General features: G+C 40.0%; 1 protein-coding gene across 2 annotated transcripts in view; it reads right to left on the minus strand.

Moving 5' to 3' along the window:
- PPARG (peroxisome proliferator activated receptor gamma) overlaps nt 1-26,061 on the minus strand; it is a 65,951-nt gene that overhangs the window by 13,274 nt on the left and 26,616 nt on the right. For both annotated transcript variants that reach the window (XM_075433278.1, XM_075433277.1), the window contains exons 2-5: nt 17,594-17,821; nt 15,594-15,763; nt 13,656-13,794; nt 1,658-1,857 (exon numbers count right to left, since the gene is read on the minus strand). In XM_075433278.1, coding sequence (XP_075289393.1) covers nt 1,658-1,857; nt 13,656-13,794; nt 15,594-15,763; nt 17,594-17,813 — 729 coding nt within the window. In that variant the 5' untranslated portion in view covers nt 17,814-17,821. The remainder of the gene's footprint in view (nt 1-1,657; nt 1,858-13,655; nt 13,795-15,593; nt 15,764-17,593; nt 17,822-26,061) is intronic.

Consider the following 26,061-nt stretch of genomic DNA (forward strand, 5'->3'; position numbering starts at 1 on the left):
GTTTTAAAACTGTCAGTAAAAATGTAGAACATCATTGATGGCATACTATAGAGTTACTACACGAGTATTGCATTAGGGCAGCTTTCAGACATCACCACGTTACGTAGGCCCAGACTGTGAAGTAGCCAGCGCAGCAGAGCAGCAAACCACACGCCAACTGATTTCCATGGCAACTTCGTAGAACCTTACAGAACAAAAGCAGGATTCAAGGATGCGCTTGGGACCTCCGAACCAGATTTCTAAACATGGGCCTGGAAAACCAGGAGGTGAGAGCACCAGACGTAACCCTGCCCAACCTTCCGTCACGTTGCCGAGTGCGCGCACTGGGCAGCTGCAGGAAAAGGGAGCAGGCCTCCTGGTGACATTTTTAGGACGAAAAGGAGTAAACAAGACACATAATTACACACCCCACTTCTGTTTCCCAGTGCAGGTACATAGCTATTGAGCACACACTTAAAAAACCCAAATCCTGTGTTAATTCCTTCCCAGTAACCTATGTCTCTGATATAGAGAGGGAAGTGCAGAGAGACTCAGAAAAAGCCATGACCCTCAAGTGGACTCAGTGTATCAGCTTTCTGCAGAATAAATAAACTATGCTAGCTCAAACTTTTATACTCCGTGATGAAAAGTTACTCAAACTGTAACTGTCCGCTGTATCTGAAGCTTTTATGTGAGGGGTACAACCAAATTAGGGGCAATATTTAAATTAATATTTTAACCACCTTTAAAGAAAGAAAGCTTAAAATAGCTCCAAATTCTTTCCTGTCTTTGAAATTATTAAAGAAAATAAAATACAGTCTCTGTTGTAATCCTGACAATAAAATTTCTGCTGATGATTCTAGAAAATATACCAAACTAAGAGTTACAAGTTGTGGAAATCTATGTTGTTCTTTAGGTATTAAAATAGTGACAAAATTTAAAACCTAGCACAATTATCAGATCTTATCCTCCTTCTCACTGTTACAAAGATTGTTATGTATTGCCAGTGAAGTTTCCAAAGCAACTCACAGATACACATATCTCTATTCCTTACTTTTCAAAGGTTTTCTTGTACATGCTCCTAAAATTCAAATTGCACCGCATAGGATACTGATTTGATCCAAGGTAACCCAGCTAAATGCAGGAAGTCATCAGAGCATCGTAAGAATAAGCATCATTAAGGCTAGCCATGGTGTTGGTACTGGAAATCACTCGACACTTATGAAAAAGAATATTCCTTTGGGTACAGCTAGAACTGATAATATGCTATGATACGGATGCTTGAAAATATGCATATGTATATATATATATACATACACACACACATATAAAATACAACAACCAATTCCTGACAGCTAGATAACCACCTTAAAAAGATAGTGTGGAAGATAACCTTTGGTGAAGGAGAAGGAACATGGGAAGAGTGGATCAGAGAATACAAAAAGGTTAAGATGACCTTCAAATTCTTGTACTGGTTTCAAGTATTTTATTAGGTGAACTTGGAGTTTTTTCAAATAATGTTTACTTATCCTATCTAAAAACATTTCCTGTGTTTCAGACACAGCTTGAAATATGTAACTGCCAACAGCAAAGTTTTCTTTTTTTTAGAAGATGTGTTGTCAATGTGGTAAATCAGTTACTCAAAAGAAAGAAAAAAGAGAAAACAGAGGGAACTAACTGATTTGTCTGTCGTCTTTCCTGTCAAGATCGCCCTCGCCTTGGCTTTGGTCAGAGGGAAGGACTTTATGTATGAGTCATACAAATGCTTGGCAAGTGCTCGTAGATCAGCAGATTCAGGGTTTAACTGGTCGATGTCGCTGGAAATCTCTGCCAAGAGCTTCTCCTTCTCCGCTTGTGGCATTCGCCCAAACCTGATGGCTGAAGAAGATGACAAGCAATTACTAGAGCTACAGTTGCACCTAAAAAAGCATACTTGAACAGCTTTTTATGTCACCTTTTGTGATGAGCTCTTCAAGTTTTTAGTTAAACAGCTCTTAGGCAAGTAAGAAGAATATTACTTTCTCCAGTAACATAGGCAAAACAGCTGAAGTGCTTTAAAGACATGTAAACAAACACATCCCAAAGAGGAAATAATCTAGGCACCCAAACAGTAAGACTACAATATTTTTCTTGGAAATGCAAAGCTCTTGTCAGCTCACTTGACAGAATTGGTGAAAACCACTGATTCTACCTGCAATCTAAATAAAATATAAAGAATTTTAAAGATATGAAAATTCAGTTGACTTAGGGTAAGAACCACCTTTCAGGCTTGTATTGTTCTGGGCAAATCACCATGTGGATCTCAGATCCTTCATTTGTTTCGAAACAAAACACTCACATGCCTTGCAGGAATAAATTCCTAAGTAGTTCCACAGAACTTCATGTAGAAAGTGCTATAAAATGTTACCAAAAGAATTAAGGAATGAGAAAGAAGGTTGTGCAGCAAATCAAAAAGCCAGAAAAGGCCGAGTTCTTCACGGTAATTCTGTGTGCATGCAGATTTGAGAGAGCAGGAAAGGATTCTACAGAGGCATCTGATCTCACAACTGCTCCACACCAGCCTGAGGCAGACTGTGAACATCCTGCTTTTACACCTATGCACTTCATGTCCAGGACACTGTTGATTCATATAGGGACTGACTTGAAAAATATTTCAAATGAGCCATCAAGATCGACTGATTTATCATAAGATATTGCAGTAAACAGAATTTATTTTGTTTAATGAAAACAAAACAGAACAAAAGAGCGTCAAAACAAAAAAATGGAAGGAAGAAATAAAGGTTTGTACTTTGGCCTTAGGAGGAAATTGAAATATTATAAATATTTTTTCAGTGATTAGTATCTTCCATGGATAAAGTAAAAGTGCTGTTGAAATCATATATATGAATGATTCTACTAAGGACATTTATTTTGGAAATGACCAGTCACTTTCCTTTTATGAGTTTGCTTGCAGTGTGCTGATGGACAAAAATCACACTTTTTTCCAAGAATACATAATTGTGCCAGAAAACATAAAACCCCCCATTTGTCGTAGCTTATATTTATCAATCAGTTCTCTTATTTCATGGCTGTAGAAACGAGGTTGTTTATTTTTACAAGTGGACTACATTTCTCTTTCAGCAAACCTGGTCTCCAAATGATGCATGCTGTGTATGTCATATTTGCTTGGGCATTCTTCGAGTTATCATATCAGAATAAAAATCGTCATGAAAGACAACCTAGTTGAATAGATACAATTTAACATATTCTACATTTTTTCCCCCAGAAAATGTCTGTTGCCTATAATTTTTTCATATGGGGAATTCTAAATAATTGCCAACTGATACGTGTTTTGGATCACACATACCACGGCACCTTTTTCTCTCTCATGGGGAACAGTAAGTATTCTTGATCAGCTACTAAGAATAGTTTTCAGGGCGACATCACTGCCAGCCTTCTTTACTTCTGAGAGCAAAACATTTAAAGAAAAATTATTGACTTCACATTAGTTTGTATGACGTGCAACAGTGGCTCAAAGAGACTGATACCATGCTGTAAGAAGTGATGGGAGTGGATGAACATACGGTAATGTTAGTGACGTATAAAAAACTGATATCAAACAAAAAGAGAATTCATGTTTGTACTTAGTGTAACCTAAATAAAAAGATGAAAACATTCAGCATAACTACAAAGGAATTAATTCAGCTACATATGCTTCCATGAACACTGTGAATCAAGACCATTTTGGTATTTCCATTTTGCAGTTAAAATGGATTCTCTCACTATTAAAAAATTGTATTTGCAGTTACACAAATCTTTGAGGGTTTTTTTTTAGTATACGTGGATGTTGATAATATTAAACCCATGATACCAAGATCTGCATTTTAGACATTCTTGAAGATGTAAAGTGAATGAAGTATGAAGTACTTAATGAAGTAAATGGAGTGAAAACTCACTGAGAATATTTTATAGCATTGACAGATTTTTTTGATGATACTTAAGGACTGATTCAATAAAAGGAATCAAACTGTCATCAACATAATAAAGCTAAAATATATTATGACATACATATCGTAAGAAGTTGTTACAGGGACAGCAAGTATAACTAAAATGTTGGGTCAGGAAAGTGTTAAAATAATAACATAGCTAATAAAAGTGTTAAAGGTTAATTAAAAGTCCCTGTTGAACAGTGCGGCTAGGCATTTGTTAAATTCGTATTTTCCTTCAAAGCTATTACGTTCTTCACTAAACCTGGTTTCAGATTAAATGTTAATTTCATATTAAATTTGTGACATTCATAGGGTTATGTTTTATAATTATTTTGTCCACTTTTCAAACGTGCCTTTTGCAACAGCTTCATCAACAGAAAAAATCTTGTGATACTTTGATGCTTCTGGTTGGGTTCTTGCCAACAAATTCAGCTCCTCCTCACCATCTCTTTTGAGGAAGAGTTTTCAAATTGAAGACCTAAATAAGGTCTAGCAAGACTGCTCGGAGTGTTACAGTGGATCTTTGAATCTGGAAAGCGAGCAAGGCAAACACTAGCCTCATACAAAGGACTGTTAATAAAAAAGGGAGATCAGAGTTGCCCACGTCTATAAAATGTTGATTGCTTCCAGAAATATATGGAGTGCAATTTATTATGACTTGAAGACTTCTTAACACATAGTAAGAAATACTTAGGAACTCTAAGGAACATGTCCTTGGAGAGATTTCACAATCGTATCAGGAACTAGGTGCTCTGGACCAGGAAAATGTTTTGTTATGATAAATCCTACTTGTAAACTATTTTGATATTTTACATGGAATACATTTATAACATTATATATAGTATCTTTACAGTATGTTCACAATAACTTATGTGTCTCTCACAGCCTGATGTGAATTCTGTAAGCTCATTCTGTAAGCATACTAACTCTAAGTGTTAGAGGCTGTCCCCATGTGCCGTCCCCATGTGCCACAAGATGAACCAGTAGGGAAGACGACCGGCCAGGCTGAACAGGGAGCTCTTTCTGGGACTCAGGAAAAAAAGGAGGGTCTACCACCTACAGAAGAAAGGGCAGGTGACTCAAGAGGAGTACAGGGGTCTTGTTATGTCGTGCAGAGAGGAAATTAGAAAGACAAAAGCACAGCTAAAACTCAGGCTAGCCACTGTTGTAAATGTTTTAAAAATACATGAACAGCAAAAAGAGAGCCAAGGAGAATCTCCATCCCTTACTGGATGCGAGGGGGAACATTGCCACCAAGGATGAGGAAAAGGCTGAGGTACTTAACGCCTTCTTTGCCTCAGTCTTTAACAGTAAGACCAATTATTCCCAGGGTATTCAGCCTCCTGAGCTGGAAGATTGGGATGGAGAGCAGAATAAACCTCCCATAATCCAGGAGGAAGCAGTTAGCGACCTGCTATGCCACCTGGACACTTACAGGTCCATGGGGCCAGATGGGATCCACTATGCCACCTGGACACTTACAGGTCCATGGGGCCAGATGGGATCCACCCAAGGGTGCTGAGGGAACTGGCGGAGAGGCTGACCAAGCCACTCTCCATCATCTATCAGCAGTCCTGGCTAACAGGGGAGGTCCCAGATGACTGGAGGACAGCCAAGGTAACACTCATCTACAAGAAGGGCTGGAAGGAGGATCCTGGGATCTACAGGCCTGTCAGCCTGACCTCGGTGCCGGGGAAGATTATGGAACAATTCATCCTGAGTGTGCTCACCGGGCATGTGAAGGACAGCCAGGGGATCAGGCCCAGCCGACATGGGTTCATGAAAGGCAGGTCCTGCTTGACCAACCCGATCTCCTTCTACCACCAGGTGACCTGCCTAGTGGATGAGGGAAAGGCTGCGGATGTTATCTACCTGCTTTAGTAAGGCCTTCGACACTGTTCCCCACAGCATCCTCCTGGAGAAACTAGCTGCCCATGGTTTGGATGGGTGTACTCTTGCTGGATAAAGAACTGGCTGAACAGCCCAGCCCAGAGAGTTGTGGTGAATGGAGTTAAATGCAGTTGGTGGCCGATCACAAGTGGTGTTCCCCAGGGCCCAGTTTCGGATCTAGTCTTGTTCAATATCTTTGTCAATGATCTGGATGAAGGAATTGAGTGTTCCCTCAGCAGGTTTGCAGATGACACCAAATTGGGCAAAAGTGTGGATCTGCTTGAGGGTAGGAAGGCTCTGCAGAGGGATCTGGACAGGCTGGGATCGATGGGCCAAGGCCAAATGTGTGAGGTTCAACAAGGCCAAGTGCCAGGTCCTGCACTTGGGTCACAACAACCTCATGCAACGCTACAGGCTTGGGGAGGAGTGGCTGGAGAGCTGCCCGGCAGAAAAGGACCTTGGGGTGTTGGTCGGCAGCCGGCTGAACATGAGCCAGCAGTGTGCCCAGGTGGCCAAGGAGGCCAACAGCATCCTGGCTTGGATCAGGAATGGTGTGGCCAGCAGGACCAGGGAGGTGATTGTGCCCCTGTGCTCGGCACTGGTGAGGCTGCACCTGGAGTGCTGTGTTCAGCTTTGGGCCCCTCACTACAAGAAGGACACTGAGATGCTGGAGCGTGTCCAGAGAAGGGCAACAAGGCTGTTGAGAGGTCTGGAGAACAAGTCTGATGAGGAGCGGCTGGGGAAACTGGGGTGGTTTACTTTGGAGAAGAGGAGGCTGAGGGGGGACCTTATCGCTCTCTACAACTACCTGAAAGGAGGGTGTAGTGAGGCAGGTGTTGGTCTCTTCTCCCAAGCAACCAGCTATAGGACAAGAGAAAATGGCCTCAAGTTGCGTCAGGAGAGGTTCAGACTGGATATTAGGAAAAATTTCTTTACTGATAGAGTTGTTAAGCTGCCCAGGGCAGTGGTTGAGTTCCCATCCCTGGAGGGGTTCAAAAACCATGTAGATGTGGCACTTCGGGACATGGTTTAATAGGCATGGTGGTGTTGGGGTGACGGTTGGACTTGGTGATCTCGGAGGTCTTTCCCAACCTTGATGATTCTGTTATGGAAACAGAGCTTGACTGAACACCAGTTTGAGACATGATTCTGTTGTGGGCCTGTTCTTGAGAGCTGGGGGTTGCAGAAGCAGGTTTCTAATCTGGAATCTCACTGACATAAGTTTCCCTTTCATCAAGGTTATTTTTACAAACAAGGGATTAAAAAAAAAAAAAAAAAAAGAGGGGGACATTGTATTGCTTCCCCTTCGTATGGTTAAATATTAGCTTAGCTCTAAAATTGATTATACACTTCCCCAAGGCATTAGAAACCATACGAATTTTCTTTATTCCACCTTTTTTTTTTCTTGTCCTTTCCCCCTGCCTTTTAATCAAGTATCTACTGGAACATTCTTAACTATATACCACAGTGTATATACCAGCTATGACACCGACTACTGAAATAGAATTGTTTAACATAGAGATTTGACTGAAAAGATGGGGAATTTTCATAACAGAGATTGTTTTGTCATTAGAGAATAACTGACTAAACTGTACAATCGTATTCTTTTAAAGAAGAGAAACCAGACTGGTAAGAAACTTATTGCTAGAAATTAATACACAGGTAAATAGACTAGTGCCTGTTTTTTCAAGTAAGTTTGCCAGAATCAAGGGGGATAGTTTATTTTTTAAAGCTTATGGCAGTTTTCCACAGAACTGTATCTATCTACTGGTGCACTGATACTGCCAGTATAAAACAGGCTTACTTTACGTTTTGAGTATAAAGTGACAGCATAGTATGTATGCTATGTTCTCTAAATACGTCCCTTACCCTGTACCCCGATTCCTGTGTATGGTCTCTTGTCTCCTGTCCAAGAGTCTCTCTTGGAAAGTAAATTACAGTATTTGTGCTAGCAATTTGGTATTGCTAAACAACATATTGTTGATAGTTCTCTGTTAAAAGTTTAGAATAACACTGGTGTAGAATTTATAAATGACAGCTTACATTGTGTTTACTTTTTTAATAGAAAATAAGATTGACTAAGGGTGTTCCAGAACCATGTTCCTCAACAAAGGATACCAATTTCATAGAATCACAGAACGGTCTGGGTGGGAAGGGCCCTTCAGAGGCCACCCAGCCCAACCCCCTGCAGCGAGCAGGGACAGCTTCCACCGGATCAGGGTGCTCAGAGCCCCGTCCAGCCTGGCCTGGAATGTCTCCAGGGATGGGACATCCTGGGCCAGGGTTTCACCACCCTCCGCATAAAAAATGTCTTCCTTATGTCCAGTCTGAATCTCCCCTCCTGTAGTTTAAAGCCATCACCCCTTGTTCTGTCACAACAGGCCTTGCTAAAAGGTCCATCCCCATCTTTCCTGTAGGCCCCCTTTAAGCTGCTCTAAGGTCTCCCCGCAGCCTTCTCCTCTCCAGGCTGAGCAGCCCCAGCTCTCCCAGCCTTTCCTCCCAGCAGAGGGGTTCCAGCCCTCAGATCATTGCTGGGGCCTCCTCTGGCCCCGCTCCCACAGCTCCAGCTCTGTCCTGTGCTGAGGGCTCCAGAGCTGGACGCAGGACTCCCGGGGGTCTCACCAGAGCGGGGCAGAGGGGCTGAACCCCCTCCCTCGCCCCGTGCCCACGCTGCTGGGGATGCAGCCCAGGGCACGGTTGGCTTTCCCCCAAGTCCTTCTCGGCAGGGCTGCTCTCAATCCCCTCATCCCCCAGCCTGATCATCACATTGTTAATATTTCATTTACAGTTAGTAGTTCTAGAGTAGATGCCTTCTTGAACTTCTCATTTATTTTTATTTTGCTTGTGATGGTGATACTTATTATCCTGAAAAATGCTTTGAGATCTCTGCTTGAAAAGTGGTATAAAACCCAAATTTTATTTATTACTTTGCTATTTGTTTCAGTAGTCTACCTTGGTGGAATCATATCTCATATTTTGTTTCCATGTGTTTGAGAACTTGTACAATTTTTATATATACAGTCAAAAACCCCTGTGAACATTAATGTTAAATCAAGTGTCTTCACTGTGCTGAAGTTTATGAATGCAAGCACCCTTATGTATAATCTATGTTGGAGTTAAAGCCCAAAGACGTGGAGGAAGACTGTATCAAATCATACATGATTAAAGCTGCATAGAAATTTGCTATATATTTTTAAGGAATATTTGGCATAGGTTTGGCATGGGGTCTCATAATGCTAACTTTTCTAGGAAGACCAGATTCCTGGCTTCTTTTTTAAAAAAAAGATTATGTTAAATTCCTTTTGTGTAAATGAAAAAGGAAAAAAAAACCCACAAACAACAAAAGAAGTACTACTGCCTAAGTTAACATTGAGTTTTATAGCAAGCCTGTTAAAATGCCAAGGAGATTACTTTGAAAGAAAATTAGCACATAGTTGTTGTACGGTAAACAAGGTTATAAACATTAACTTCTGTTCTTGAATGCTTGCATGCTGCTTTCAGAATTGAGTTAGATACAACACACCAAGCTTACTCCTAGCACAGAAAGTTATTATATCAATGTCAAACGAGTCCAAACTACCCGTTGTTATCGAAGAATGCACTAGATGAGTAGCTAATCAAAGCGGTATAGCGGGGTTATCTCTTGCTGGTCTAAAACACCCACCGCTGGTCTAACAACCCGCTCACTCCAGCGGGATGGCCATCTATCAGATCACACGTCTATCAGCTCAGCAAAATATCAGCTCAGCCACTCATATTAGCAGAGTTTGCATTTAGCAGACAGGACCAAGTCTTCTTCTAAATACATGAACTGACGTCACTAAGAATGGAAGTGAGAACTTACTGTTTTCTGTGCGATATAAATTCTTAGGGTGTATCTTGTTGCCTGCCATCATCATTATTATCAGAATTCTACATACAATAATTCGGCAATAATGAAAGCCCTCAGGAATCTCATAATTTTTTCTTGTGCTTAGTGTGTGAAAACTGTGCTTGGTGTAAAGTTCATCATGCATCTGTATTTTTGTGTAGATTGTATGTTTATTAGCAACCTATCATTTCCACATGTGTTTGTTTCTTTCTCAATGGGTGTTTTTAGGATGGATTAATAGCAGTGGATCTTCCATGATCCACTTTTAAACACTGTTTATTTCATGAACATATGTGTCGTGGAAGATTTCTGATTTAACTCATAAATTATGAGAACAGAGTTTCTTAAAAAAAGGTGATCGGGACCCAAAAGTATATTTTAAATATAAGAATTCATTAACAACATAAAGTTAGAGAGTTGTGAATCAAACATTCCTATCTTATAATTTGATAGGCAACAGGATAGCTTTCATATTTTTTTTGTTTAGAGTGTATTTTATAAACATTATATTAGTTGCAGCCAATTCTGTTCAGTGTTTATTAGCATTGCAGGCAAAATCTGGGGCAAAATTCAGTTTTGTGGTACAAGCCTAGGAGTTTCCTTTTGGAGAAGTCACTGTCATTTTCAGGGGACTGAGACAGAAGTCAGGGAGAGGTCAGGTACCAGGAGGTTTACGGAAGGAATGTGGAAAGTGGGATTTTGGGTGAGAGGAGAAGCAGGAGTGGTTGATGATACTTACAGAGGTTCGGGTGGATAAAGGAGAGTTCACAGAGTGGATAAGAGCTCACAGCGTTTCTGGTGGATGAAGAAAATTTCAAGGATGGATGGCATGATTTTCTGCTTCTCTCTTCACCCCCCTCCTGTGACCTTGGCCTCAGCTTCTATTTCGCTGGACCTTGCTACTCTATCTATCTTCTCTCTCCTCCATCTACCCTCACAGCAGGCCCAGCTTCCTTATCTCCCTGGAGCCTGGGAAGGGGATCAAGGCAGGTTCCATAGGGGCAGGAAGGGCAGGGACAAGCCTGCAAGCTGGTTCAAGGGATCTGGAAATACGGCTTGCTGCTCATGCTGCGAGGGTGGAAGGGGTTCACCTGGCAGTCTCTTTCCCAGTAATAGAAGATTATGAAAGTTTGGGCATGTGCCTGCAGCTGGAACGTATGATCTCTCTCTCTTTCCTCTGGCAGTTATTTCTTTTACTTGCATTTGCAGTATTCTCCAAATGTCAGTGATATAAAACCTGTAGTGACTATACTGAGACACTATATGCTACATGATACCCTTTGTCTGTGGAAAAACTAGAGGATTCATCCTTTCACCACATTTTATGGCTTGGAGAAGTCACTACGATTGCTTATAGATTATTCCATATAGCACTTTACTCTTCTAGATTACTGTTGAGCATAAATGAGTCCCCAGATAGACTATAAACATAGTTTCTTACACTGGAAAATACAAGATAAAGCCAGGGCGGACACCTCTGAGTTTACTGGAGGCATGTGCCCACGCTGAGCAATTCACTGCTCCCAGAACTGACAATAAAGCCATACTGCCATGTGTACTCGTTTTCCCATTACAGTAGCTTGTTTTATATAAATAGTACATTTAGTAGAACAGAAAAAAAATAATGAAATTTCTAAAAGAGAAGAACCAAGCTTCTGATTAGTGGTACTTCAGAATACAATCTGAGCAGCTAAGAGTTAAACACAGAGAAGCACTGTGGCTAGAGAAGGAAAGGAAAACAATATTCAAAGCATGAGAACACTACTGTCTTTTTTAACCTTCAGCCAAGTGGTATGTAGCGTTTATACGTGAAAAAATGTGGCTGTAGCTGCTAAGTGTCTCCTTGCATTCCCCGTTTTTGTAAGTGCCCTATTCATTTTGCAATAATATATCTGTGCAAAGACAGTCATAGACTGGAGCCCTCAGGCACAAATAATCCACATTCTGATTGCAAGCATTTAAAATTCAGATAATTTCACTACCCAAATGGATGAACTTTAATCTGTAGATGTAACATAAAAATGGGTCTCAGTGTCACTGACAATATCCAGTGTTGCATTTCTGCATGCTTTTTTATTTAGGCCTGTGTCTTCAAAGGCGAAATTTCATTATTTTTTATGAATTTGTTTTTTAAATGATGGAGGAAGGAGGCTGTTGTTTCATGCAATGTAATGTAACCAGAGTGGGCAAAAAAGGCAAATGTAGAAGCCAATACTTGAGTATAAACACTGCCAACTCCCTGTTACGTGAACTCACGGTGAGAATACGCGAAAGCGCTCCTTCAAGCCCCGGGACAAATGGCTTTCCCCTTTCCCCCTCCTCTCGATGCCTCTCCCTGACTCCCACAACCATGGGCCCTGCTAGTGCCACAGCTGCTGCCGTGGCAGTGGCTGAACAGGCAAAAAATAGCAGGTAAAATGTTAATTTTAAAAATATTTCTTGAGCCCTTTGTGTTACTAAGCCAGAGAGAATGGTCTTGGCCTTCCCCTTCTTGATAGAATGGCACATGGTTCCCATTGATATAATTGGTAGCTGTGTTGCTACGTTATGAGAGAATTTGGCATGCACCTTGAAAATAATAATAATAAAACCTCCTAAATTACTATAAAAATACCCACAGTAGCATTTCAAAATTAGATTTATTTTTAAGTGTGACTGTTGCATCCCAGGAACTTGAAAACCATATTTTCTATTAGCAAAACATTTCCCATACCAATTTACATTCACTGCATGTATTAACTTTGCAAACCACAGTTAAGCTTTCCTCTTGGGGACAGTACACTCATTTTTTATATCAAAAATAATGAAAGTTCTAAAAAAAACACAGAGAAATTATTTTCCCAGTCATGTTTGCAATTCTTTACCCTTAGAATTACATAAGTCTCTATGTTATGACATTTAATTCCTGTTTTCACTCAACTTTGCCAAAGCAAGGCAGCAAAGAATCTTCATTCTGTCTTTCTGTCCCAGCATTCATAAGGAAGTATTTCCACATGAATTCATAGGCTAGTTTTAAAGTTCAGAGGGACTTTCTTCTAAGTTCTATGCAAGAGAGCAGTATGGTGATATGCTCAGTGCTACCTGCTAACCTGCTGTCCAGAAGGCAGTCACAGAACCACACACAGCTGCAAACACCTTCGCTATCTGAGCCTACAGCACACTCAGAATGGAAGCGCTGCTCACGGTGCACAGATGGGAGGGGATATTCGCCTTGGACGGTGGAGAGGTCAGACATGTTACACAGGAATCACAGCTATGCACACTCTACGATGCGAGGCTGACAGCTGAACGAGCATGCTAAGAAACACTGCACTCCTACTTACCACACATTGGAATCTATGCCCAGATGTGGGTATCCTAGGAAGGAGGAGGACAGGGTTTTTAAAACAGTACAGGGTCTGGCCCATTCATTTAAATTATGTCGTGTTCTAGTATGAGCAAGTGTTAACTTAGTGATGCTAACAGTCCTTGATAAGGGTTCTATGCATCAAATTCAAGTTGTTATTATTGACAAACTTTCAGTAAATTCTCTAGTCCATCTTTCACAATTAAAGTTAGTTTTCCAATTACAGGAAAGTGATACTGAGCTACAGTATGCAAGAGACTCTTGCCAGAAAATAAGACAATGAACTGAAAAATAACAATTGCACGAGGAATATGTTCAGGAAGAACAACCAACAGTGTCAGGAATGATGGAGAGTAAAGCAAACTCCTATTATGTATTCTATCGGTAAGTGCAGATCTCTACCTATCTGATTTTTATACGGAAAGTAAGCTCCAATCACATACATAGCCTTAAACTCAGAGGCAAACTCTCTGATATGTATTTCTAAACTGTCTAGCGTAAAGAAACAGAAGACTGTTAAAGCAGCACAATCAGTAGTCAACGTTTCATGTTATTTTTCAGATGAAACATTATTGTTTTAAAATGTGCTACGCACGCTTACCATTATGTGACATTCCGACGGCGAGGCATTTCTGAAATCTGCAGTACTGACATTTATTTCTGCTTTTCTTATGGATGCGGCAATTAAGATCACATCTGTCATAAATTAGCTTTAATCTGATTGTTCTTCGAAAAAAGCCCTGGAGGAAACACAAAGGCATGTAAAAGGATGCGAGAAACTGCCAGTGTCGTTGTCTCACTTCCCTATGCATCCAAAGCACCTTTTTGTATACACACTGAATCTAACTTTGTTTTAGACAGATCTCCTAAGGACATAAGGCTCAAGTGACCATACTGCCTGCTAATCAGGGTGCTCCTGTTCTAATCTTCCTAGCCATTTTCAACCTAACTTGACAGAGAGATGAAAAACTCCAGTAGCTGGGGAAGCTTATGGGAATCTGTGGGGATTAAAGGACATTCGGGATGTAAGCTGGGAGCTCTACAGACGTGCTGAGCATGAGGAACACTGCGCCAAAGGAAGCGAAGGTCCACTTGTTCCACTGCTCACGGGACAATTTGTTACAAAGTGAACATGAAATTTTCAAAATTTACAGTTCACTACCAATGTAGAACATTTTTTATAAATCACAACAAACCAAAAATTCTGCCAACAGCAGTTTGATCTCAAGTAGAAAATTTAAACAAACAGATAACACATAACCTTTTTTTTCCTCAACTAAGTATTTTTTTATTTATTTTCAAATATTTATTTTCTCTTTTGAGCCTGAGTACTTAAAGAGAATTTGTATTCTTTCACGTATTCTATTTCTTTATTTTTGGACAGTGCTAAACTAATTTCGCAATATTTATTTCTGGGTTCTATTTTCTAGGTTGTTTTATTTTCTACTTTATCTCAATTGTTTGGATATTACAAGTTTGCAGAGTACATTGGCACATAAAAAATCCAAAAGCTTCGTGCCAAACTCATGGAAATTATTGCACAGAAGTCTTACAAAGTCTTACAAAGAGAGAAATCATGGAAATTCACAATTCTGTTTTTTTACAGTTTAGAGATGTTTTCTCAGAACACTCATAATCAATTTACAGAACTTATCCAAATTTATCACCATTTGTTCTTTGTAACAACTAATTTTTCCTCACAGCAAATAATAATAAAAGCATAATGCCAAGTCTGATTTATATAATGCACTGTATTTTAATTAATCAACAGCATACTTCTGGCTTTATGTGTGCTCCTAATTCAGCGCTACAACTTTTATTTAAGCTCTGCATTAGATCTGCACTATTAGTTATTTTCCTCGAGATATTGAAAATAGAGAAGATGGGAATTTCACATTAAGCTCTGTAATATTTTTCTTTGACCTCAATGAATTAGTATTAGTTTATTTCTCTGGCATTTCTTTTCTCGTTCTCGAGGCTGGTCAATTTTTATACCATTCAGTTGTCTTTCATGTGTTATAAGCACTAAATATCATTGACATAAAAAAAAGCTGGTGGAGTTTTAAAGCAGAAAGCCACATTCTTTAATACCGTTAGACTTTTCTGTAGCAGCCTAGAAATGTGAAAGCTGGGTAAAGAAACTCTAATCAATCAGAATAACAGAGTCTGAGCTTTAAATTTCTCGAAGTATTGAGCTTTAGAGTTGGGCATGGGCCTGCTTTTTCTGTGTTAAATGAGTTGAGATTCTACCAGTGACCTCCAAGACAGCAGGAATGAAATATAACTGCATAATTGATAAAAGCAGAAGAAATGCACAAAAATTTTAAATAGATCAGTAACATAATAAAAGAAGCAAACTGTATTTTAAAACACTCCCACTTATGAAGTCATAAAGTACATGCAGTATGTGTGGAGCAACTTGCATAAAGACCTCAAACTTTTTCTAAAAAAGCACAGATCTCTGATTTTACCAAGTGATTATTCAGATGAAAATAGTACGGAAACTTCATTCAGAAGAAACCCGTTTGTGATCACTGACCTTACAGCCCTCGCACGCATGCACACCGTAATGAAATCCAGAGGCCTTGTCCCCACACACGCGGCATTCAATAGCCATCAGGGAGTTGGCAGACTCCTCATGAGGTTTGTTGTACAACTGAACTTTTTCTGAAAAATAGGGTGGGGAAGGAGGCTCCATTTTGATAGCACCTGTGTATAGAGAAGGTTTAAATGATAAGCTCAAAGTATAATTAAATAACGAGAAGAAGCAGCAAGGAATAATCAAGAGCAATGACAGCAAACACAGACAGATTCATGGTCTGCTTCAGAACACAAAGTGAGCAGTAAACGCAGGATGCAAAGGGCTGTGAGCTGTACGCAGCTACTGCACCAGCAGTGTCAGGCTGAAAAACCTCGCCCAGGCCGATTCTGATGTAGACCCCGTTTTACAGATGCAGTTTTAAGCTCTGTAGCATGGAATGATTTGAAGATAGGGACATTAAAAATTTACATGTGGAGACCTCGTACATGAAAGGCCTGACTTTTCTCAGTACCTAATCTGGTTTGTATTGCTTTAAGGTGTTCAGAACTGTTGCAGGGAGATGGACTGGAGTTTCTAATCTAGTCTAAAAAAATATTTAGGTGTCTAATACATCTATACATTGAATAATATATTATTTGGTAATACATATATTGGATAATATAATATTACCCATTTAAAGAAATTTAACTCCCTCCTGGGGACCACTGTTCAGCTTTGGATGCAGTTTAGAGATTCATTTTCTCTTCTTAAAGTTTCTAATTAAGAGATCAGTTTGTAATGTTGGACAAGCTCAAACAACCAGATATGGTATCTTTAGATCCCTCATTGCTGGTCATAGAAGTAAGCTGTGACATTTGACACTATAACACGACATCAGATCATGTCTCAGGAGTGATGTAACAGACATAGTGTTACAATAAGGTGAATACTTTTCTTTACCAGACTGGCCACACATACAAACTAGAAAGTTTTCTTTCCTATATAAACTAGGAAGAAAAAAGAAAAGTGGAAAATTATCTAAGTAAAGACAAAGAGGATTTATCCTACCTAAACTCTACTAGCTTGTTATTCAAGTGTTATGGACATTTCTAATTAAACAAAAGAAAAAAATTATTAGCTGGAAAAATGTCTTTTAATTTCTTCCATAAGTAACCCTGAGGTACACAGCACCTGCTTTGCTATACAACCAAAATTAAAAGCCACAGATCTCCTAACAAGAGTTCCCTGAAAGAGTTCCTGTACATATTACTAGAAACAAAAGTGATGTCAGATCTAGGTAGGCTAAGCAGATCTTTAAAAAAGTTCCAGGCACAGCAACCTCACATTCCTACTTTGAGCAGGAATGCAGGAACACCTTCTTTAAGAATAGGACACTTCCTTTCTTAAAAGGAGACTTCCATGTAATTTTTTTTACTGTAACTGGCAAAAGAGCAGTGTTTTTCACAGTATATCAATAACACTAGCCTATGAGGCACTGAGGTTATGCCTGCATTAGGAACACTGATAAAAGTTATACCGACGTTGTGACTCAGATGCAGCCAATATTTCTACTCCATCCGTTTCTTAGGCTGTTCGGAATTTAAAAGGCTACGTGTATTAATATGCTATGTATGCTGGGGCATTTTTTAACATCCAGGATATTTATTCTGCATAGTCTGCATAAAGTTTCAAAGGACAATTTAAACACAAGATACAGGAATAGGAGACTAGAGGTTTCAGAAACAAACGGTGGGGTTCATGTGTCTAACAAAAAGTGTTTAGTGTCATTTTAGTTACTTTAGACTACCTTGCCTCATCTCCAGCTGCTGCTTTGGAAGGGTGAAGGTCTGCTATGTGTATTCTACCTTTTCTGTCTGCCCTGCAAGAATATCTTGATGACACAGGATACTGGCATTTAGGCATCTGAACACTTCTAAATCCTTTTGCTAGCAGCACACTTTCCAGAGAAAGAAACAAATGTGAAGATAAAGGAAATACTGAAAAAATTAACAGCATACTCTGGCAATCCTGGAGCTTGATGTCATATTTATAATCAATGCTTGTCTGATCAGTTCTTGCAAGAGGAATATCTTCATAGTGCGGTGAAGAAATGCTTGAAAAATCAACAGTGGTAAATGGCTTTATGTCAAAGGAATGTGTATGATCATCCATCGCAGACAGATCCACTGGGTTAATTCCAAAATTAATGGGCCAAAACGGCATTTCCGTGTCCACCATTGTAATCCCTGAAAACAAAAAAAAAAAGAAACAGACATTTTAAAAGAAGCTAGTTACCTCTGTAATGAGTTTGGGCCCAACCTGAGGTCCAATTGTCTCCCGTCCAAAGGGCTGAGATGCAAACTCGCCGTCAGGTGTAGGTTTTGGAGGAATGTTTAGGCCCCATCTATCGTTTGGCTTGAGTTTGTCACCATATAATGCGTTAGGCTGTATAGTAACGTTGGATGGCTAACACTGGGCAGTTAAGCCAGCTTTAGGTTCTTCTTAGGAAGGCTCTGACCTCTCATATCATAAAAGCAAATGAGGTTTGTTGGCATCCGAGGCCCAGGCTAACCTCAGAACAGAATGGCTTATCATAGGTGTGCTCCTGGACTGAACTGATCTGATCCGTACTTCCAAAAGCAGCGATACAACTAATGGGCTTACAGAACAACGGTTAGCGGATTAATTGGCAAACTTCTATATGGGAAAAATAACCATCTAAATAATTACAAACAGCATTTTAACAGTATATTTTATATAACATTTATGTGCTTTAGTAAGCTTGCAAGTCATAAAAAAAACCCCCAAAAACAATCATGTTAAATTAAAGCAGCATAACTCGAAAAAAGTTTTTCACTATTTTTTTTAAATAGAGGGATAACACTGACTTTAATTGCAACTTACAATAGCATGCATATGAATAGAATTAGAAGTCTTCCACAACCTATTTTTCACTTTTGCAAATTCTAAGCAACATCTTCCCACATGCCTGAAAATCTTCGGGACTTTTATATTAAGAAAAAAAAATAGTTGGCATTAAACAGTGGTATTTTTCCTCCAAATAACCAGAAATATTTGAAAGCTTTACTCATTGAAGTATGTAAAGTGTTTTATCCTAGAGTCTTAAAACCAAGGCTCAAGGAAAATTAATTTATGACTTTCCAAATTCCATGCATTTATGTAGATCTTGAAAGTAGTAAACAAATAAAAAGATTCAATATGCAAAAATCTTCAGCAAAGCAAGTGAATTTAGATTGAGATATAAAATGTTTTTCCGAGTCCTCTGCCGACAGTTAGCTGAACCAAAATCCTTGATTTAGACATATTGCAGCTATGAAAAAGCCTGTCAGTAACAGCAAGTGTAAAACACTTACTGTTTTATAACTAGGATCTCTCTTTAACTTTCCACGATTTATAGAAAGAACATTCTAATCTAAAAATAGAACAGAGGTTATGGAACTAAAATAACCTGGTCACTTTGGCTGTTTAATTTGGACTTCAGACCCAATCAAGTAAGTAGCCTTTAACCTCTAGATAACAGGAACTTTGATTTGATTTACTTTGAATCAAAACTACTCTGTCACACTGCCAAAATGGTTGTTGAAAAATGAATATGATGGAACAGACCTGCTCTATAATTTTGAGATCATCCTTTGTTTCGACAGGCCTACAGGTAAGTAAAAGAGTGACTGTCCTCCCCATCAACTATGCTGAAGTGCTCAGGTCACAATGGCTAGAAACGGCTACAGCTCTCTTCATCTTCCCTCAGGAGAATCACCATTATTCTTCCACCTTTTAGGATTTGCAGCACAACCCTTCAATTCTTCTACCTTGAACTCGGACAACAAAGGTTGTAAGACATCTTTCTTACTCTGAAGTTTCAGGTAAGAAATTCTCACTGCAGTGGGAACAGAAGAGATGCTACTGTGTCCCATGCTGCACAACATACAGGCGCCTCTAGTAGAGCAAAAAGAGAATCTATAGCTCCTTCCTACTGCCACTCCTGTTACTACATGATTGATGAAGTAGAGTCCTGTAAAGCAAACAGCGTTTAAGGGTGAGCTGTTGGCAAGGTTAGCGTAACAGTCAGCCAGCCCTCTACCTTCTCCAAGGCTTCAGCCATTGGATGGGATACACATTCTCATGTTATCCTTCACGAAAGTAAGATCTGCCTACAAGTAAACAGCAGAATTTCTAACTGCCAGAAGTGAAAATTTTCTGGTGAAAGTACATCACAGTTTGTTAGAGTACCTTGGTGTTCTACAGCACCTGCCAAAGAGCTAGTTTTTCTGTAAGCATGGAGTGCAAATCCCTGGCCATCAACACTGGGAACTGTCTTCCTTAAACAGATTTTCAAATAAAGCAATAAAATAGAATAGACTCCTTCTTAAGAGTCCATTTTTGTAATTAACCAGACACATATTTAAAAGAAAAATTAAAATAAACTCAACAGACATTTAACATTTAAACATTGGCTTCTATTCCATCAAGCAAGTGGCATGGAGAGTTCACAGAATATCACAGAATAGTAGGGGTTGGAAGGGACCTCTGTGGGTCATCTAGTCCAACCCCCCTGCCGAAGCAGGGTCACCTACAGCAGGCCGCACAGGACCCCGTCCAGGCGGGTCTTGAATATCTCCAGAGAAGGAGACTCCACAGCCTCCCTGGGCAGCCTGGGCCAGGGCTCCATCACCCTCAGAGGGAAGAAGTTCTTCCTCATGTTCAGACGGAACTTCCTGTGCCTCAGTTTGTGCCCATTGCCCCTTGTCCTGTCACTGGGCACCACTGAAAAGAGCTTAAAGAGTTATGTCCACTTGGTAGGTGACGGGCTGCCTGGAGGGTGAAGGAAAGCGATGCCTGCAGGCATGGTCCCAGTCACAGCCCGCGCTCCTCCGGGGAGGTCCATCGGCTCGCTATGCGCCGGTGCACCCACGAGGTTACTGCGTGGCCAAGAAACAGCTGCCGGCAGCCATGCCGTCCGAAGGCTGGAGGGCTCGCACCGACCGCTGCCCGTGCTCCGACACCTCCCCTGCGCCGGAGAAGCAGCTGGAGAGGCCTGACTACGCGCTTAAAGGGGAGTGCAAGCTGAAGCCGCTCACTGAATACAGAGACACTTCATCGTCTGCCACTGATCGCAATTTGTGTTTACACACAAAGCCGATGCTTTCCTGCATCATCCCCCAAAACGCTGTAAAAATAGTCTCACCATCTAGTATGGGTCACAAAGTAATTCCAGTTCACGTTACTCATATTTCTGCTTCGAGGTAATAAAATCTGGAATAAGCAGCCATTTACAATTCTTTGAGCAAAACCCTATAAACTCCACCCCTTCCAGAGGTTAACATCCCATGACCAGTGATATCAGTTCTTCTGATCTTCAGGCAACTAAAAAGGTCTTGCTCCATTGTTCCACTACAAAAAATGTCTACTCTTACTTTTGAAAAATCATTGTGTTGTCTGTACTTTCATTGCTGCATAAAATAAAGCAAATTCTGTGCTTTCCCAGCTGTAGGTACTCTATTTCTACTACCAGCTATGACATCTGTGCAAAGAGGTGGTAAAGGATTATATTCTTACTGTATTTCATGACAATGAAATGATTGAAATATTTGGCTTTCTCTCATTATGCACATATTTCTGATTTGTTTGGTTAAAAAAAAAAAAAAGGGCAGCAATTTGACCTGGTGTACAGATGTACCAATCAATAGCTATTTTCTAAAAATGCCAGTAAATTCAAAGTTGCTAAAGAAGTCTTCAAGATGTCAGTGGAACAGATTCTGTACTGTAAGAATAGCTAAGGTCAAATCAATCACAAGACGGCTGTTTTGTGCTTCTTTTCTCTGTTTCTGGACAGAAAGACTCATCACATTTCTTTGTACAACAACACAGCTAGGCATCAATGATCCCACATTAACATTATTCATAAACATTTCGGAATTACGAGAATTTTCAGGTTTGCTTAGGTTTTGGATACACAAATCCAAGCATTTCATTACAGTTTTAAAGTTCGAATCTTCACATAAGACTGCTAAGCCTTAGTCAAATGATGGATATCCTGTTCACTTTAATACAATTTGCTATTATACTAGAAACAAAATTAATTTTACTGTTCTGTTTTAATTTATATTATAAATACTAGAAAAGTTTTATCTGCTAGTTTTATTCTTGCATTATTGAAAACTAAATTGTGTATTTTGTCTTTTTGCCTCCCCATAAAAGACAAATGCCAAAATTTCCCTCTGCAAAAAAATATTTAATTGCAGTCTTCTCACGGCTTTTTGAAAAAAACAAAACACCAAAACGTCCAATCAACAGACCTCTCCAGGATTCCTTCACAAAACTCACACATGCTCATATGAGCTCCAGGTAATAAAAACATAATTAACACTGGCTAAAAAGATTGTCGTATGCAAAACCCATTCTCAGCCAGCAAAAGACTACGCAGAAAAGTAGCAGAGATGTTATTCACATAGTCAGATGAATATGCTTTAACATTTAATCATCAAGAAGACCAGAAGTGAGAGAATGCTGTTGAAATAACATTAAACACTGAGATATGAAACTAGTAGTTAAAACTCCCTTTACTTGCATTCAAACTCCCGTAGCCAACTGCTAACTGTTACCTACTAGGAAGTAAAAGGCGGCACAGGAACTCAGCTGATACACGGCTGCGTTAACTTTTGGCCATGGTGACAGCTTACGGTTAGTTCATCTGGTGCTGACTGTGAGAACTATCATATCATTAAGCCACTCCATTCGGTAGCAATTGCCAATTAAACTGATTTCCAAGTCCCAGGCGGGTTATTCAGTGCATTTTTTATATTAGGAAAACATAAAATCTAACGTAAGAGATTACCATGGTATGAAAAACATCTTGGATCACAAGCTAGTCTGTACCATAAACACTACCTGTGCTCAGCTAACCTGAAAGGCCTGTTGCACTACATTCTAGACACGCTCTTTCCAGACAAAACTACCAAAATATGACCCTAGAGGTATTCAATGAAGCAACCAGAACATCCTAACCTCATACAAGTTACAGAAAACCAGAAGAAAAAAAAGCCTCTCAGCTTTGAAACATTACTAAAATCAAGGCAATGGTATAATTATAGTACATGGACAGGTATAAATATGGACAAATATATACACGATGTAAATACTGGGTTTTGTTTTTCAATTAAAATACAGTTCATGGAATAGTTTGAGTTTCATCTAATTTATAAATGTGTCAGGGTTTATCAAGCAAACTCATATGCAAGTGCTGCAGAACTTAACAGGACTTTTGCCAATTAATTTAAATAAAGTGGGCTCAGACCATCTCTGAAATAATGTAATATGTAAGTTGGTTAAGATCACACAACCATTCCTAGCTTTTAAGAAAGATTTAGAGATGGTGAAGGGTCAGCTTCGTATCCCCATATATTTAATTTGTTTATCTACTTCAGACAAACAACAAAACATTTTATGTATGCCTTGCAAAAATATATCTACCCTAAATGACGGCACTGCATCCACTGAATTAAAGACCTTCATTGATCTTTCAGCACAGAATGCTGCAAAAGGACTATAAGGAGAGAAAGGACAGTCTTGTGATGAAACAATTGCATCCCCTTTCAATAACTCCGTTCTTTCGTTGCCTCTGACACAGAAATTCTGTGTGGCAGTGGACAAGTAGTTCAAGCCAACATTTCCATCTGTGCTGTTTTCAGCTCCTAAATGCGAGGCATAGGGTCTGGCAACGCACTGTGTTCAGAGAGGGATTAACTGATGTCTCTGGAAGGTGCAGGTGCTCATCAATTCTAGTAAGACTTGGAAAAATGAATCACAGAATCGTAGGTTGGAAAAGACCTCTAAGATCATCAAGTCCAACCATGCACCCAACACCACCATTCCTACCATGATGTCCTGAAGTGCCACATCTACTCGTTTTTTTGAACACCTCCAGGGACGGTCACTCAGCCACCTCCCTGGGCAGCCTGTTCCAATGCCTGACCACTCTTTCCGTGAAGAAATTTTTCCTAATATCCAATCTAAACCTCCCCTGACACAACTTGAGGCCATTGCCTCTCGTCCTATCGCTAGTTAGCTGGGAGACCAACCCCCGCCTCACTACACCCTCCTGTCAGGCAGTTGTAGAGAGCGATAAGCTCTCCCCTCAGCCTCCTCTTCTCCAGACTAAATGGTATCACTTTGTCCTGTTCATTGTTCTTCTGGTTATTTAGAGAAAATTTCATCATCTTACTGCATTTACTTTTTCCTGGAGAAAAAAAAAAGGTGCTACGCTTTAGACTTTTGTCTCCATTCTCCACCTGTCCAGTGAAAGAATATTATCTCCCCCCCTTCTCTGTGTTATAACTAAAACGGAAATCTTCAGCAGGGATGGTGTTACTCTACAAATTTTCAAAATTCATGATTATGTCTGAGTAAAATGAGGCTTTAAGCTTAGTTTATGCCTTTAGGAGATACCTTCTTCAATAATAAAAATTATCTATTTTACATTTGTAATATCTGTCATTATAATGGTCTTTATCTAAGAGACAACTTTCACATAAAATAAAGGTAATTTAGTTTTGGATATACCAAAGTATGTGCACTGTTTTCTATATTGCAAACAGTGACCCAAAGCCCTTGGACACAGTCCATTTAATATATTAAAACAACTACTGTATGGGCTGCAGGTCCTTCACTCAGACAGCCGCTCTGTAAGGTAGGACCCGTGCTACTGTGTGTTCTGTTGCTGCGGAGTCAGCAGAGGGAGCACAACGTAACCAGAAAAAAGTCTCTTTCCAAGAACTCTGCTGACACAATCAGTGATGCTCTTAAACAAACAAACAAGCAGAAAAGTACACAAGAAGAGCCTTGTTGGCTGATACCCCCCATTCAGTGTTTGACAAAATCACAAAGGACTTCTTGCCAAACTCAGTAAGCTTCAAACTGCAGCAAGAAAAACAAGATAATGGCAAAAAGCTATACAGACTTGCTTTAAAAATTCCATTACAGAATTTTGTATTGTTATGTTTACATTACCAAGAAGCAGAGATTAAAATGATTTTTTCTTTTTATCCGTGCACATATTCAAAATATTAGTATAATTCAGGGCAGAAATTATTTCATTTATGTGATGATGTGTGCACTGACCAGCAACGTATTGGTAGGACAGTTAACCAGAGCAGTCTTTGTCCAAGCGAACTGTATGTTAGAAACGACTGTGATTTTGGGAAAAGGACCCAGGCTTACTTAGGCAACTGATAGAACAAGTCGTGACAAATTTTGGTATTGCAAATTCAAACTGTTTTTGAAAACTCAGTATTGCCTTGCAGCCTTCCTACCCTAGAACTGCATATGGTAGCAGGAACAAAAGTACTTCTGCATGCACTCTGGACTCCAGTACACTCCTGCTTGGACCACTGTCTCAGCAGACCTGCTGTTTTTCTTCTCAAGTATGAATTGATCAAAAATATTTACAGGAGTGAAAACTGAGCTCACTGCAGAACAAAAGAACAAAGCTTTTACGGGTTTGTTCCAATTGGAGAACTCTAAACTAAAGCTCCCCATCCCCCTTTATTTACCTGAAAAACCAAAGAAAATACCGAGTGTCCTCTAGCAAGTGTTGAGTGTCAAAATCAGCTCCGTGATAACAAGTGATTGAGTGAAGAAGTTAATTGACCATTTTGTGCACTGCTTTTCGCATCAGCCCTGACTCCATGCACCAGATCAAGAAAATGGATGGCATTTTCTTCTCTGTTCCTCAGATCCCACCCTCAAGCCATGTAAACGTGGCCCAGAAAGAACATGTCCATTAGGAAAGGTGCCTGACAATGCCAAAAATGTGCAACATAGACAACAGACTTTTGAAAGAGTGGGAATAGACATTCCATATAAAAGCAATCCCAGTGGTTCTAGACCAAATGCTTTCGTTCCATCTTTAAGCAGAGGAGGAGGGATGTATCAGCAGCGTGGCAGGGTGCAGCCAACAAGCACACCTCACGAGTTAATCACTGAGTGGGAGGGGTATGAGCTTATGAAAGTCTCCTTTTACAGTCTGCTGTACTAACCTGCAGAACCAGCACCGGACCCAAATTCTGAGAGCAAAAAGAAAAGCGGTAAGCTGGGGCTGAGCGGAATGTTAAGGGTGTGACAACAAACCAGATACTCCCAGGAACGTCTTGAAACATTGCCACCAGATGCGAGTGACTGTCACATCTCCACAATGCAAACCATGGAGGAGCGTTGAAGACTGGATGGCGTGAGAACCAGGCTGAGAAATCCAAGTGGTGCACTGCGCAAGGGCTGCAGAGAGCAGCGACACGGAGATTCTTCAAAGAGCCAAACAAAAAGTAAGGGGGGAGTCAACCCATTCCTTCTCTCAGCAAGGCGGCACAGTAAAATATCAGAAGAAACTTGAGAAATGGTGTAAATCCAAACACTCGAAAATGCCGAAAGCAAGCAACTCATAAATCAGTAGGAAATGTATTTTATTCCTATA

This window comes from Opisthocomus hoazin, chromosome 11 (assembly GCF_030867145.1).
Source record: "Opisthocomus hoazin isolate bOpiHoa1 chromosome 11, bOpiHoa1.hap1, whole genome shotgun sequence".
Classification (NCBI taxonomy): Eukaryota; Metazoa; Chordata; class Aves; order Opisthocomiformes; family Opisthocomidae; genus Opisthocomus; species Opisthocomus hoazin.